Raw genomic sequence first — 12,268 nt, forward strand, 5'->3', positions numbered from 1 at the left:
GATTAAAAAAACCCCCAAAAAACAAAAAAACTCTGCCTCAATGGAAACCTAATATGATTAGGACTACCTAGGTGTTTATCCAAGTTAGTTTATTACAACAACAGCTATTACCCAGAAAGAAAGGCTGGAATGGAAGCTTTTGATTATAAATGAAAGTAGTGAGAAGCCATGCCTTAGTGAGAAACAATGTATTTGCCATTTACCTCCTGATACACATCTCCTTGCTATCTCCCAGAGGATAAGGCCAAAACTATACATGTCAGCCATGATGTAAGACTGAAAGTGATTTCTGTTCAAGCTTTCATCCAGCACCTCAGGAGGCATATAGCGTTTTGTTCCTACGCGGGTGTTTGGTGGGATGTCTACCTCGTTAGTATCACTAAAAGAAAAAATAAAGAAGAATCAAACATGTAATAATGCAGCTTGAAATGATCACCTCTGAAAATCCATTTGGATGTGAAAAAAGGAAAATTCAAACCAAATCCATTCTTCGTTAAGGTTAAAAGGAATACATAATGTTAATGGAACAATTCTTATAGGGAAAGCTTCTTAGTGTGAACAAGGATACATCTTAAAAAGCTTACTTGCCTGAGGCTATATTAAGCATTCAAATGCAGAATCACAACAGAGATAAGACTCAACAGGGATGCAGTAACATTTGCGAGATTTCATTAGCATCAGACTAAACTCTACTGCTGGTGAGAACAATCAAATCTTCATTAAATGTTATTTTCTTAACTTATTCCACCACCTAATGCTTTCCTCTTAACAATTAATGGAGGAAACTAAGTAGCTGGGGCAATACCATTTAACTCTGCTGAATCAGGCCTGTGAGAGGGGCACTATCTTATTCATTACCCTTGATCTCACCTAAACTTTCCTTGCATAGGTGTAAAACACTTGGCTATAATGCCCAACCTCGCTAGACAGACAGGTTCTTTGGGTGAATCTGATATCTTTTATTAGACCAACTAAATTGTTGGAGAACAATTTTTAAGCAAGGTTTCAGGTTCAAAAACCCTTCAAAAAAGGGGTTTTGAACCCTAAAGCTTGCTTAAAAATTGTTCTCCAACTATTTAGTTGGTCTAATAAAAGATATCAGATTCCCCCAAAGAACCTTGTCTGCCTATGTCCTTAGACCAACATGGCTGCAACCTACACCCCTGCAACCTCGCTAGGAAAACACATCTTGTGTCACACTGACAAAGCAGCAAACAGTGGGGATTTAATACATAAGAAAATACAGATGCTTTTAACACACACGATGATTTTTTTCTCTCATTCACCCTGCTTCAGCTGTGTCAGGTGTAATGGTTTTGAGAAAGAGTAATTTGTGGATTATTTAAAAAAAAAAAAAAAGCCAGTTGCACTTTCCAGCTTTCGAAACTAAATATTTTATATTGATTTGAAATGACAAAATCTATAGAGTACTACCCACAGATATTAAAATGCCAATCTAATGGAACCTTAAAGAGATGAAAAATTGGTCGCTTACACAGATATTAATGCATGTGCCATTTGGGACACCTGCATACTTCCTAAAGAAAATGTAATGTAAATCCAGCAGCCTTCATTATTTTAAAAATTTTAAGAAAATCAGTAAACAAGTAGCTGTACTGAAGTCAGTTCTTTCTCTCAATACATTCCTGATTATGCTTTGTTTGAGTGTTGCAAAATTTAGGACTCAACAACAGAAATAGTTAAACATGTGAAATGAATTTTAGTGCATTTGCAATTAAGGAATTATATTACTGTGTTTTATTCTAAAACAACAAATCATTCATTCTAATTCTGATTCATACCTTCTGGGCCCATTACAGCAGATAGGCTGAGCAACATATATTTGTAAATGGTAAACTGGCTTCCCTGAAAGCACTGAATGGCATATTTCTAATAAGTGTTGTATTCTATGTACTTGTTCCCTAAAGTATCATTATTACTTTCATCTTCCTTAAAGAAATGCATTCATAAAAGTAAAACCTAACTACATCAATGAGAAAAGCAGATAAGGCTGTATCTGTACTATGAACAAATTCTGTTCAAGATCTTGATTAGAATCTTTGAATATAAGTAAAGGGAGTCACCTTTTCAAACTTAACTTTTTAAGATGCAACTTGCAGATCACACCCATATTTTTATACTAATCTCCACCCCCTCCCTGGTATTATGAACATGCATTTCTACTAGGATCAGGACTGCAAACTCAACCTGCTTGCAAAGAGCCTGAACAAGTGTCAGATGGCAATGAGTGACTTACTCATGGGATTTGTAAAGAAGTCCTACTTGTCTGTTCACCATGTTTAGAAATTGAATTTAAAAGCCATTTCAAAAATCAAATCTATACCTTAGCAATTTGATTTGTAGGAAATGAAACAAAGAACAGCTCAAAAGAGTGCTTTTCAATAAATTCCTGTTAGTTACATGTGCAAATGATTTGCATTAATCCAGCAGTTATTTAGACATTGGAAAGCCTTAAAGATTTACATATTAGGCTACTCCTTCAACCTGTCTTGGGGCTCTTCAGTTTAATATGCAGTTACATGGATCAGTTTGCTACTAAGCATCATCAATGTATATACCAGTGCAACTAGCATGCCCATTTAGCTACACAACAGCTCCTTATAAATGAATCATGTTATATGCTGGCTACACCCATCCATATTACACACATTCATATATAGGATAGACTGTAGATTGTAGGGATGTCTCAAATATATAATAGGTACACAAACAATGCACTCACAAATATGCACAGCCACACAAAGAACCTTGGTATATCTCTTTATTGTCCCTTTAACTAAGTAGAAGAAGAGAAAAAAAATTAAATTTCTGCTCACGTTAGCTAATCTAAGACAGGACAGAAGTCTCACGCAAAGCAATGAACATCATTTTACTCACCTGATAAACTTAACTGCCAAGCCCAGGTCTGCAATACAGCAGGTTCCATTCTTTTTCACTAAAATGTTCTTACTTTTCAGATCACGGTGGGCAATAGCTGGTTTGCCTTGAGTACTGAAGATCTCAGTGTGCAAGTGGCACAAGCCACTAACGGAGGAATAGGCCAATTTTAGCATAGCTTTTGTATCTAAGGTAGTAGATTTCAGATAATCATAGAGGGAACCATTCTCATGGTAGTCAGTGATAAGATACAATTGAGTCCAAGATCCTGTACCTTTAATATCTGCAGCAATAAACCCTGAAGAAAAAAAAAGGAGACAAGATTTCAAGTTTTTCAGGGCTTTAATCACCACCTGCAATCTTAAATTGTATGCCTGCCACTTTGTGTTCTTGATTTAGCTACAAGCTCAATTTCCTTCATCACTCCTACATGTAGCCATGCTATATCAGCACGTTAAAAATATGCACTATGCTTCATGAAGAAAGAGCCATACAATTGTTACTATCAACAACGTGTCTGAGTGAAGAATGTCTTATGCTAAAGTTTGTCACTGCTTGTTTGTCTAATCTCCAGCATAATGGTTAGCTTGTGATCTGGTTGCTCAGGATGAGAAAAGACTTCTCTGCCCCTTGCTTGTGTAAGGGAAGAATACAACAGTAAGTCCTACTTAGCCCTAGGTCTTTCCAGGGATGGAATCATTTGGGGATGGGTGAGGAGGCACTGGATTTTCATGCTGTGGAGAAAACAATTTTTCACTATCCTAATGGAGGGAACAGATGTCCAAGCTCATGTACAGGAATACATGCATGACTCTCCTCCCCTTGCCCACACCCCTCTACACACGCAGCAGCTTGGGGAAAAACAGGCCTCTTGAATATAATCCCACCAGTGCTCCTCCTAGAGCAGTGTAGTACCACATTTCCCCCTAGGGAGAGCTCTGCAAAGTGCAAAACCGAGCCTTAAGAAGCAAACAGGATGCAAGCATCCTCAAGCTACCTTCTAAGTTTTACACTGTGTCAATTTAGTGGTCTTAAGTTTCCTTTTAAGTTTTAAATCCTAGATACATGTGGCAGAACTGGATGTGTGGTTGCTGGGACAACACCTTCTCAAATACAATCATTTTCTATTGCACATAGAACTTTAAAACAGCTTGCTTTGAGACCATTTGCCCCAAATGAGAAATGTTTTATGGTAACTGAAGAGTGGGGCAGGTACCAAAGAAAAGGACATGAAGTAGTGAATGCAAAGTGACTAAACTAAAAAAATTGCACAACTACATGATCTCTACTTTTAATGATACTTACCCAAAATGTTTTCATGCCTCATGAGGACGGTTTGATAGATTTCTGTCTCCCTGAACCAGCTGGCCTCCTCTGTGGTGAAGAACACTTTCACAGCTACCTTTTCTCCACGCCACTTTCCCATCCAAACTTCTCCGTAGCGACCTTTACCAATCTGCTTTACCATCTGAATTTGTTTTGCTATAGTTCTTTGGACCTGTTGAGACACATAATAATTAAAATCCCTCTATAAGAAATGTGTCTCCTTTATCTTTGTTTCTCTGACCTACCCACCCCCAATATAAAAACATAAGAACTTTTGCACAAAGTAGCAAGACACAGACTTGCAGAGTAAATGTCATCAGAGGTGTGAAAGCTGCTTCTCATAGAAATGACTACTAGTGAAATTTTTCTTGCAGGTTTGAGGCTCTTGAAGAATCCAGTTGTAAATATATACACAGTCCTTCAAGCCTGTGAATGTCCACAGTGGACAGTATAACAAAAGATTTCTATCTAGCCTAATAACATATCATAGGCCAAAAGTGCCAAACAAAGGATGTCATGGTCAGGCTTGTAAATCCATGTTGGGTACCTAAATAACCCATAGCATTTCCATGCTGTGGGAACCGTTTATGTTTTTTTCCCAAGTTGGAGAGAACAGAAAAGTAATTCAACGTGCTTGCGACACGAAAAATTTATAAAAATGCCCAACACAGAATTGCTTAAATGCAAAATTTTAATATCCCTAAACTGAAAAAAAAATCATTCTGGTTTATCAAACTAAAACAAAACATTTTGATTGAGGTCAATTTAGCTGGACATTAATCTGCACTAGTCCAGACTGCTGTACTACTGCATTTTCCTGACATTTTAAAACAGCACCCTCTCCCCTTTCTTTCTGACTCCCTACTGAACATCTCCCAGGATAGTCCAGGATCACTGAAGTACTGTGATATGTTGTAGTGGATGGGCTGTAGGGGAGATTATAAAGCACTATGGAAGATGCAGACAGGTTAGGGAGATTAGGCCAAAGGAAAATGATTGATTTTGCTGAAGTATTTAATTTTCTCGTGGAAAATTCTGACTTTGTGGAAGCTCTATTTTCTGTTAAAAACACTTGCACATTATCCCACATCATGTCTACCAGCCATGCCAATCTATGTGATATAATAACCATGCCCAAGTGTGATATGCCCAATAGTTCTCACTACTGTGAAAAAGAGTTTTTGTAGGATATTCAGCACTTCTGAGAATGAGGGTTTAAAAAGGGGGTCACTGCTAAGCACACCTGAATTTAGCAAGAGTGGTCACCTACCTCCCTTTAGTTCTTGTGAAACTCCTATCACCATTCATTTAAGTACCTAAATATGGATCAAGAAGCCTAACTCTGGGCTATTTTTTAAAAATTCAGCCACAACTTTTTAAGCAATTGTTTGCTAAGGTTTGCTAAGGTTTTCTATTTGTAGCTTGGGGATCTGGAAGCTACAAATATATCATTTTCCCGAAGACCACATTTTGGAATCAGACAGTTTTGCCATTTTGCAAAGTGGTTGTATTAAAGCTAAATTAAAACACCTCTTGACATTTATCAAAAATGTCATGCAATCAACAACACTTCAGAGAAATCTAAGTCTAAGGTGATAGAGAACATACTGAGTTTTAGGAGGAATGATCAACTATTCCCACATTAAACTAAAATGTGGCTAATATTGCCTTGGGCTAGTGCAGAACAATTTATACCAATAGAAATGGCAGGTGTCTGGAGGGCACATATTCCTAATCACTCATAGAAAAAACACTAAAGTAAAAGCTGTGACAGTATTTGCAAAAGTATGAACTTTCATGGTTAAACAATTAATCAGCCCCTTTTCCCCAGTCATTAGCCTGTGTAACAGAATGTTAAAATGGCACCCTCTACTGTCTCAGTATTAGCAGTTCAACTATTAGCTACAGCTTCCTTGATTTTATTGCAATTGTTAAAAAAATATTTTAAACAGATAAAATACTCCACAGCCTCCAGTAGAGCCTCACCTTCTTACATCATTTCTAAATTTGGCCCAGAATAATTAGTTACAATTTTCTAAACATTTAACTAGATTTGCTATTCCTCGTCAATGTACAATTCTTAAGGAATTCAATGCACCACAAAAACCTGTTATCTTAGTATTTAATGAGATTTCTTTTCATTTTATACTATCCATAACAGTCTAAAAACCAAAGGTGCTAAAATAAATCTTCAGAACCCGTTCTTATTTAATTTCCTGAAAGAGTGCAGAGAAAGTTCTCAGTTCATTTATGCTTCCCAGTAGCAGGAGACTCATTTTGATACCGTAGAATAAAATGGACACACCTCAGTTCAGCCTGAATGCATATACAAAAAGAGAATTCCACATCTCTTAGGTAAGGCCTATATATATATTCTCAGTAAGCAACTATTTTTAAAGTGACTGAAATGAAATAAGAACAACACTGACATAAAAAAATAACTGAAAGTTCCTACTTTTTTTTCTAGACACCTGATGAAGAACGCTTTGTATTCAAAAGCTTGTCTAATTGTATTCCAACCATGCAGCTGGGTTCAGTAAAAGATGTTGCCCAAGAAAGTCCTCACCTACTTTTGTTAGCTATTAACTATGAGCTAATTTTTTTAGCCCTATTATTTTTCAAACCCTATTATGAGACTATCAAGATGGTGCTGTTCAGTGCTGCTACTTGATTTACACCAATGAAAGTCTGGCTTAATTTTTATTGATTTATCCTTTTATATTCTCATGTAGTGATTAACAAACAGTTGTATTACACAGTTATATTACTTTTCTTTAGCATTTTGTAATGTAATTTTAACATTGTTACTTTCTGTTTTGCCCAATTTAAAAATGTATCCTGAACAGTAATAACATTACATAAAATAACTGGATTTTTATAAACTTATGTAATGACATCATAAAGTATATGAAATTACAGTATTTAATGATGAAAAGTTTCTTATTAAATTACATTAAGAAAATGAAAAAACACATTTCTGTTATGAATGCTAAGGCAGTTCAATACTCTGTAAAGACCCTTAACTTGGTTTCCTCCTACAAAGGCTAGTTAAGTTATTTACTATGAAAAATTTGTTTTATTTAATAAATATATAAATAATTTCTTTATTCATGAACTGATGCTGATTTTTTTTAAATGGTTGCCACAAAGTATTTTATGAGCAGATCTTACAAGTTTTTTAATCTCTGGATTCCTTGCGACAATGAATAGCTTGCTGATTCTTCAACATCCAGAATTTATTCTTTGAGCTTTATGACTAATCAGCGAAGGTGACATAGCATTTTTTCTCTCTTCCATGGCTGGATGACCTAAACATTTACAGACAACTCCCACTTTTCCTCCAATGGAATTCTGTTTTGTAACAGAATTAATTCTAATTTTGACTGAAAAGAGCTTAGACCAAGGCACAAAATCTGCTGTTTTTAAGATGCATACAAAGCTTTGGTATATAGGCTTTGGTCATATGAACTTTTGCGAACAGTCTTGGAACAAAATTATTTTCTGAATGGAATTAGAAAAATGCATGAGCAGTCTGAGTTGAGCAGCCCACATCTAATTGAGTAAACTGTTTAACAAGCTCAAAAATGGATTGCTTTGTTATATCCCCCCCCCAAAAAAAAATTTGCAAGATGACCCAAAGGCCAGACAATGAGCAATGTCTCCTGTTTAAGTCAATAGGATTCTGGTTGGTGTACAGGTTAGCCCAAGCAGTGATTGTAGGCAAGGAAAAAGCCTTTACTTATAAGTTCAGAAAATGCTTTGGGAATTAATATTTGACTGACAACATTTAACCTTTCACTAACTTGTGATGCATCTCAGGTGGTACACAGGATGCACCTCTACCCTGTCTTCTGCTGAGCTTAGGGGTAGGCAAAGTACAGCCCGCAGGCTGGATCCAGCCTCCCAAGTGATTTTATGCAGCCCATGGTGGGCTGCTCAGCCCTGCCTGGCCCAGGCATCAGAGACAGCCCCGTGGCTGGTCCCAGAGAGCCTGAGCATGGAGGTGCCACCTGGTGTGGAGCACAGCCTTCCTTATCCCTACATGCAGCTCTCAGACACACTGGGAGCTGTATTCTGCCAGGTGTGTGGTGTGGCAGCAGGCGGGGTGATGCAGCAGCCAGACTCAGCTTCCCAGCAGCCCCTGTAGCGATGCTGGATGAAGCAGGTGGGCAGAGTCTCCACGGAGACCAGCCAAGGACCCCCGCAGACAGGGCACACTCAGTGGGGGCAGATAGGATGGGGCCACAAGCAGGCAGGGAGCAGCATTCAGGAGCAGAATGCGTGGGCAATGGGACAGGGCCAAGGACAGGATCGTGTCATCAGGATCGTGATGATAGTGTGGGGCGGGAGTCTGAGGCAGAGCCATAATCAGCTCCCTGCATGTTCCTGTGACGGGCACCAGTTCTGTGGGCAGGGGCTGGCCACTACCTGCAGAAACAGGTGCCCATCACAGGGACATGTGGGGAGCAGCTTGCAGCTCTGCCCTCAGCCCCAGCCCCATGCTCCCACCACGTTGTGATCTCAGCCCTGGTCACCCATCCTACTCCTGGACACTTCTTCCTCCCCTGCCACCACCCCATCCCATCTGCCTGGCTGAGTGCACCTTGCACATGATGGTCCTGGGCTGGTCTCCATGGAGAGAGACTGAGTCTCTCCCCTACGAGGAGAGACTGAGGGACCTCAACCTGTTCATCCTCAGCAAGAGGAGGCTGAGGGGGGAACTGGTGGCTGCCTACAAACTCATCAGGGGAGATCAACAGCAAATAGGTAGAGCCCTTTTCTCCCCAGCACCACCTGGGGTGACAAGAAACAATGGTAATAAGCTGATGGAGAATAGGTTTAGGTTAGAGATCAGAAAGCAATATTTTACAGTTAGGGTGGCCAAAATCTGGAACCAACTTTCCCAGGGAAGTGGTCCTCACCCCTACCTTGGGCAAATTCAAGAGGAGGTTGGATGATCACCTGTCTGGGGTCTTGTGAACCCAGCATTCATTTCTGCCTGTGGCAGGGGGTCAGGCTAGATGATCTGTTCAGGTCCCTCCTGACCCTAGCTACTATGAAACTAAGACCCCATCCACTCTATCCAGCACCCCAGCGGTGGGTGCAGGACAGATGGGGCTAGACAGGATAAATAGGCATCTCCCTGCTCCCCCACCCCACCAGGCAGGGTAAACAACCGTGACAAGGGGCCAAGGCTGGGTCAGCACCCCCCGTCCCTCAACATCTCACCAAAACTCCATGAGTGACCCTGCAGCTGAAATAATTGCCCACCCTGGCCTAACTTGTATGCGAGAGAGATGCAAACTTCTGGGAGAAAAAAAAGATGTCAGAAACCCATAGTGGCACTATTTATATCACCTTAAATATATGAGCATGACTGAGGGCTATGATATTATTATAAAAGAGGAAATTGGCATTGTTCAGTAACAGATAAGGGATAGTATCTTGCTTAAGGTTTAGATTTGTTGCAATATTTTTATCCAATATAATAAATGGGCTGCTGAAGACAGACAGTATTGTTTATGATAAACTGACATTTTATAAGTTTTGCAAAATGAAACTATGGTTCATTTTTTTCTGAAGCATCAGCTTTATTTCTTTATTTGGGAAATAAATAAGAAACTGAAAACAAAAAGTTTTGCCATTTTGTTGTTGTACACATTTGTTACTGTTCTGGGCTACAGCTATGAAGATATACCTGTTCACTAACACATTTTAAACATACTGACTATATTTACCCTGGTCAGGGCACACTGGGCATTTTTACACATGCTCCGAGGGTGAAGGGGCTAATTAAAGCACCCATAGTGTCTCACGTAAAGGCATCTCCACATTTCAAAATGGTGGTGGAGGTGCTTGAACTAAAGCTTGTCAAATGAGCTTTACTTCAAGTGCCCCAGCAGCCATTTTGAAGTGTGGGGATGCTGATACATGAGATGTGGAGACTGCTGGAGGCTGCGCAAATTACCATGCTCCAGCAGACTCAATTACTTACAGTGCGTGTAATCACAGCATGTCAGAGCAGCCTCCCCACATGTGTACAGGCATGCACTGTTTAAAAGCCATGTTAGTTGATCAGGATGAACTCTGAACTCCTCCAAATTTTGATTCATTATGAAACTAATCAAGTGATGTCCTCTTAAGTCTGTTTTATGTTCTTGGAAGTTGCTCAAACAGTATGGCAATGGGGAAACTGTCGGATATGCCAATAGATATGAAGGATATACAACTCTTGGCCATATATAAGGAAAATGCTAAGGAAATAGTAGCTTTCAGAGGCAGTATCTATAATAACTAATTTTGAGTCTCTGTGGTGCCATGAAGTCCAGGACCTCCAAGGTAGGAAGGCAGAACTATCAAAAAACCCAAACTGTGATAAACAGAAAAGCCATGCTTTTTCTCTGAAATATAAACCTACCAATGGAAACAGTCTCCCCTTATATACAGGCATTTGGGTCTCAGCCACAGCTACTTGCGATACAACTCAGAAATGATGATACACTGTATTCAATCGATGTGCATTCAACCTATAAAGCTGCTAGGGCCAGAGCAAAGTGAAATGAAGGATGCTGCTCTTAGCTTGTTAATATAAAGTAACACACCGGTGTATAAAGGTTCCAAGTTTAACAGTTCCACAATCCTCCTTTTATAAAAATAATATAGCAGTGTTTGAACTGTGCTTGTATGTTGCATATAGAAGATACTGCAACTGAAATTCTGCACCAGATTCTGATCTCATTTACACTGTCGTAAATCCATATGAATTCCATGGAAGTCAGTTATTCTGCATTTGCACTGCTGTATGTCAGATCAAAAGCAAACCCTCCACTGAGCATGAAAGAAAGACCTCTGATTTTCCAACTGATACCCTCGTCATCTCTGCCAAAAAAGACATACAGAGTCCAATTTTGCCTTCAGCAATGATTCCCTGGTTTATTTATACTGCTGTCTTTATCTTGGTGTTATTAGTATCTAAATAATAGTCCTTTCTTACCAGCAGAGGGAGCCCAGAACCACTCCCTGAGCTCTGAGACTGTTCAATCAAGTCTTTCAAGGATTCTCCTGGAGGAATGTAAGTCTCATCCTGTTCAAGTCCGATGCTGTAACGAGGTCTTGTTTCTTGTCTCCTGTACCTAACATTTCAGATGAATACTAGATTAGTTGACAGTACAATGGATAAGACACACTGTGTAGAAAATGCCAGTAACATGCCAGTCTTATATAAATTCTTAGCATCTACTAGAAGAATATTCTAGATTTATTATCTTTTATTTTCCATCTTCAGCACACTAAACTGTTCAATTTTTAGTGTCATAACACCACATGAGTAAAAAGAAAAAGAAAAATGGGCTCTGGAAGCCACAGTTTATTTATTCATAGCTATATTAAAGTTTTCATTCAAAGAATAGTGCTTACAAAAAGAAAACTGACATTTTAGTAATGGATAAATGGTCTCTTATGATCAAAAAGACACAGAGATTTGTGTTATTTTAGGATTTCAATAATTATTTAATAATCATTTAAGAATCATATGTCCCATACCTATTTACCTGCATTTCTGAATCTCTCCCCCTTTTGGATTCAGAATATGAGGTTATGTGCAAGCCTGCATAGCGTTAAGAGACTTAGAAGTAGAGCTGTGCAAAGCTTCAGCAGTTGATTCAATTTGGAGGAGTTTCGGCCTGATTTAGTGGCTAAATCTCTGAATTCAAATTGAATCAGGAGACCAATTAAAAAGTCCATATCGAATCGGAAGCCTCCAAATCGATTCGGAAAAGATTCAGTGCTAATTCAGACATTCAGCCATAGACTAAACAGGCAGCAGTCCTCACCACACTGGGCACAGCTGCATCCAGCTGGTAAGTCTGTTGTGGTGGGCAGAGGAGAGAGGAAGGGAAGGGAAGTGGTGGGTGGGGGGACAGATTAACACCTCCACAGCGAGGGAGGGATTGGGGATGGGGCTGAGTCAAGCTGCACAGCCAGGGCGGGGGGAGGACAACTTGGGGAGGGAGGCTCCTGCCACTGCGTGCTGCTGATCTGGGGG

General features: G+C 39.4%; 1 protein-coding gene across 1 annotated transcript in view; it reads right to left on the minus strand.

The window, feature by feature from the left end:
* Nucleotides 1-12,268, minus strand: part of BMPR1B (bone morphogenetic protein receptor type 1B) — a 541,891-nt gene that overhangs the window by 24,947 nt on the left and 504,676 nt on the right. Inside the window, exons 8-11 of the mRNA XM_019526507.1 lie at nucleotides 11,219-11,357; nucleotides 4,204-4,396; nucleotides 2,899-3,196; nucleotides 204-379 (exon numbers count right to left, since the gene is read on the minus strand). Of these exons, the coding sequence (XP_019382052.1) occupies nucleotides 204-379; nucleotides 2,899-3,196; nucleotides 4,204-4,396; nucleotides 11,219-11,357 (806 nt within the window). The remainder of the gene's footprint in view (nucleotides 1-203; nucleotides 380-2,898; nucleotides 3,197-4,203; nucleotides 4,397-11,218; nucleotides 11,358-12,268) is intronic.

This window comes from Gavialis gangeticus, unplaced genomic scaffold, assembly GCF_001723915.1.
Source record: "Gavialis gangeticus isolate Ggan-Ray unplaced genomic scaffold, GavGan_comp1, whole genome shotgun sequence".
Lineage (NCBI taxonomy): Eukaryota > Metazoa > Chordata > Crocodylia > Gavialidae > Gavialis > Gavialis gangeticus.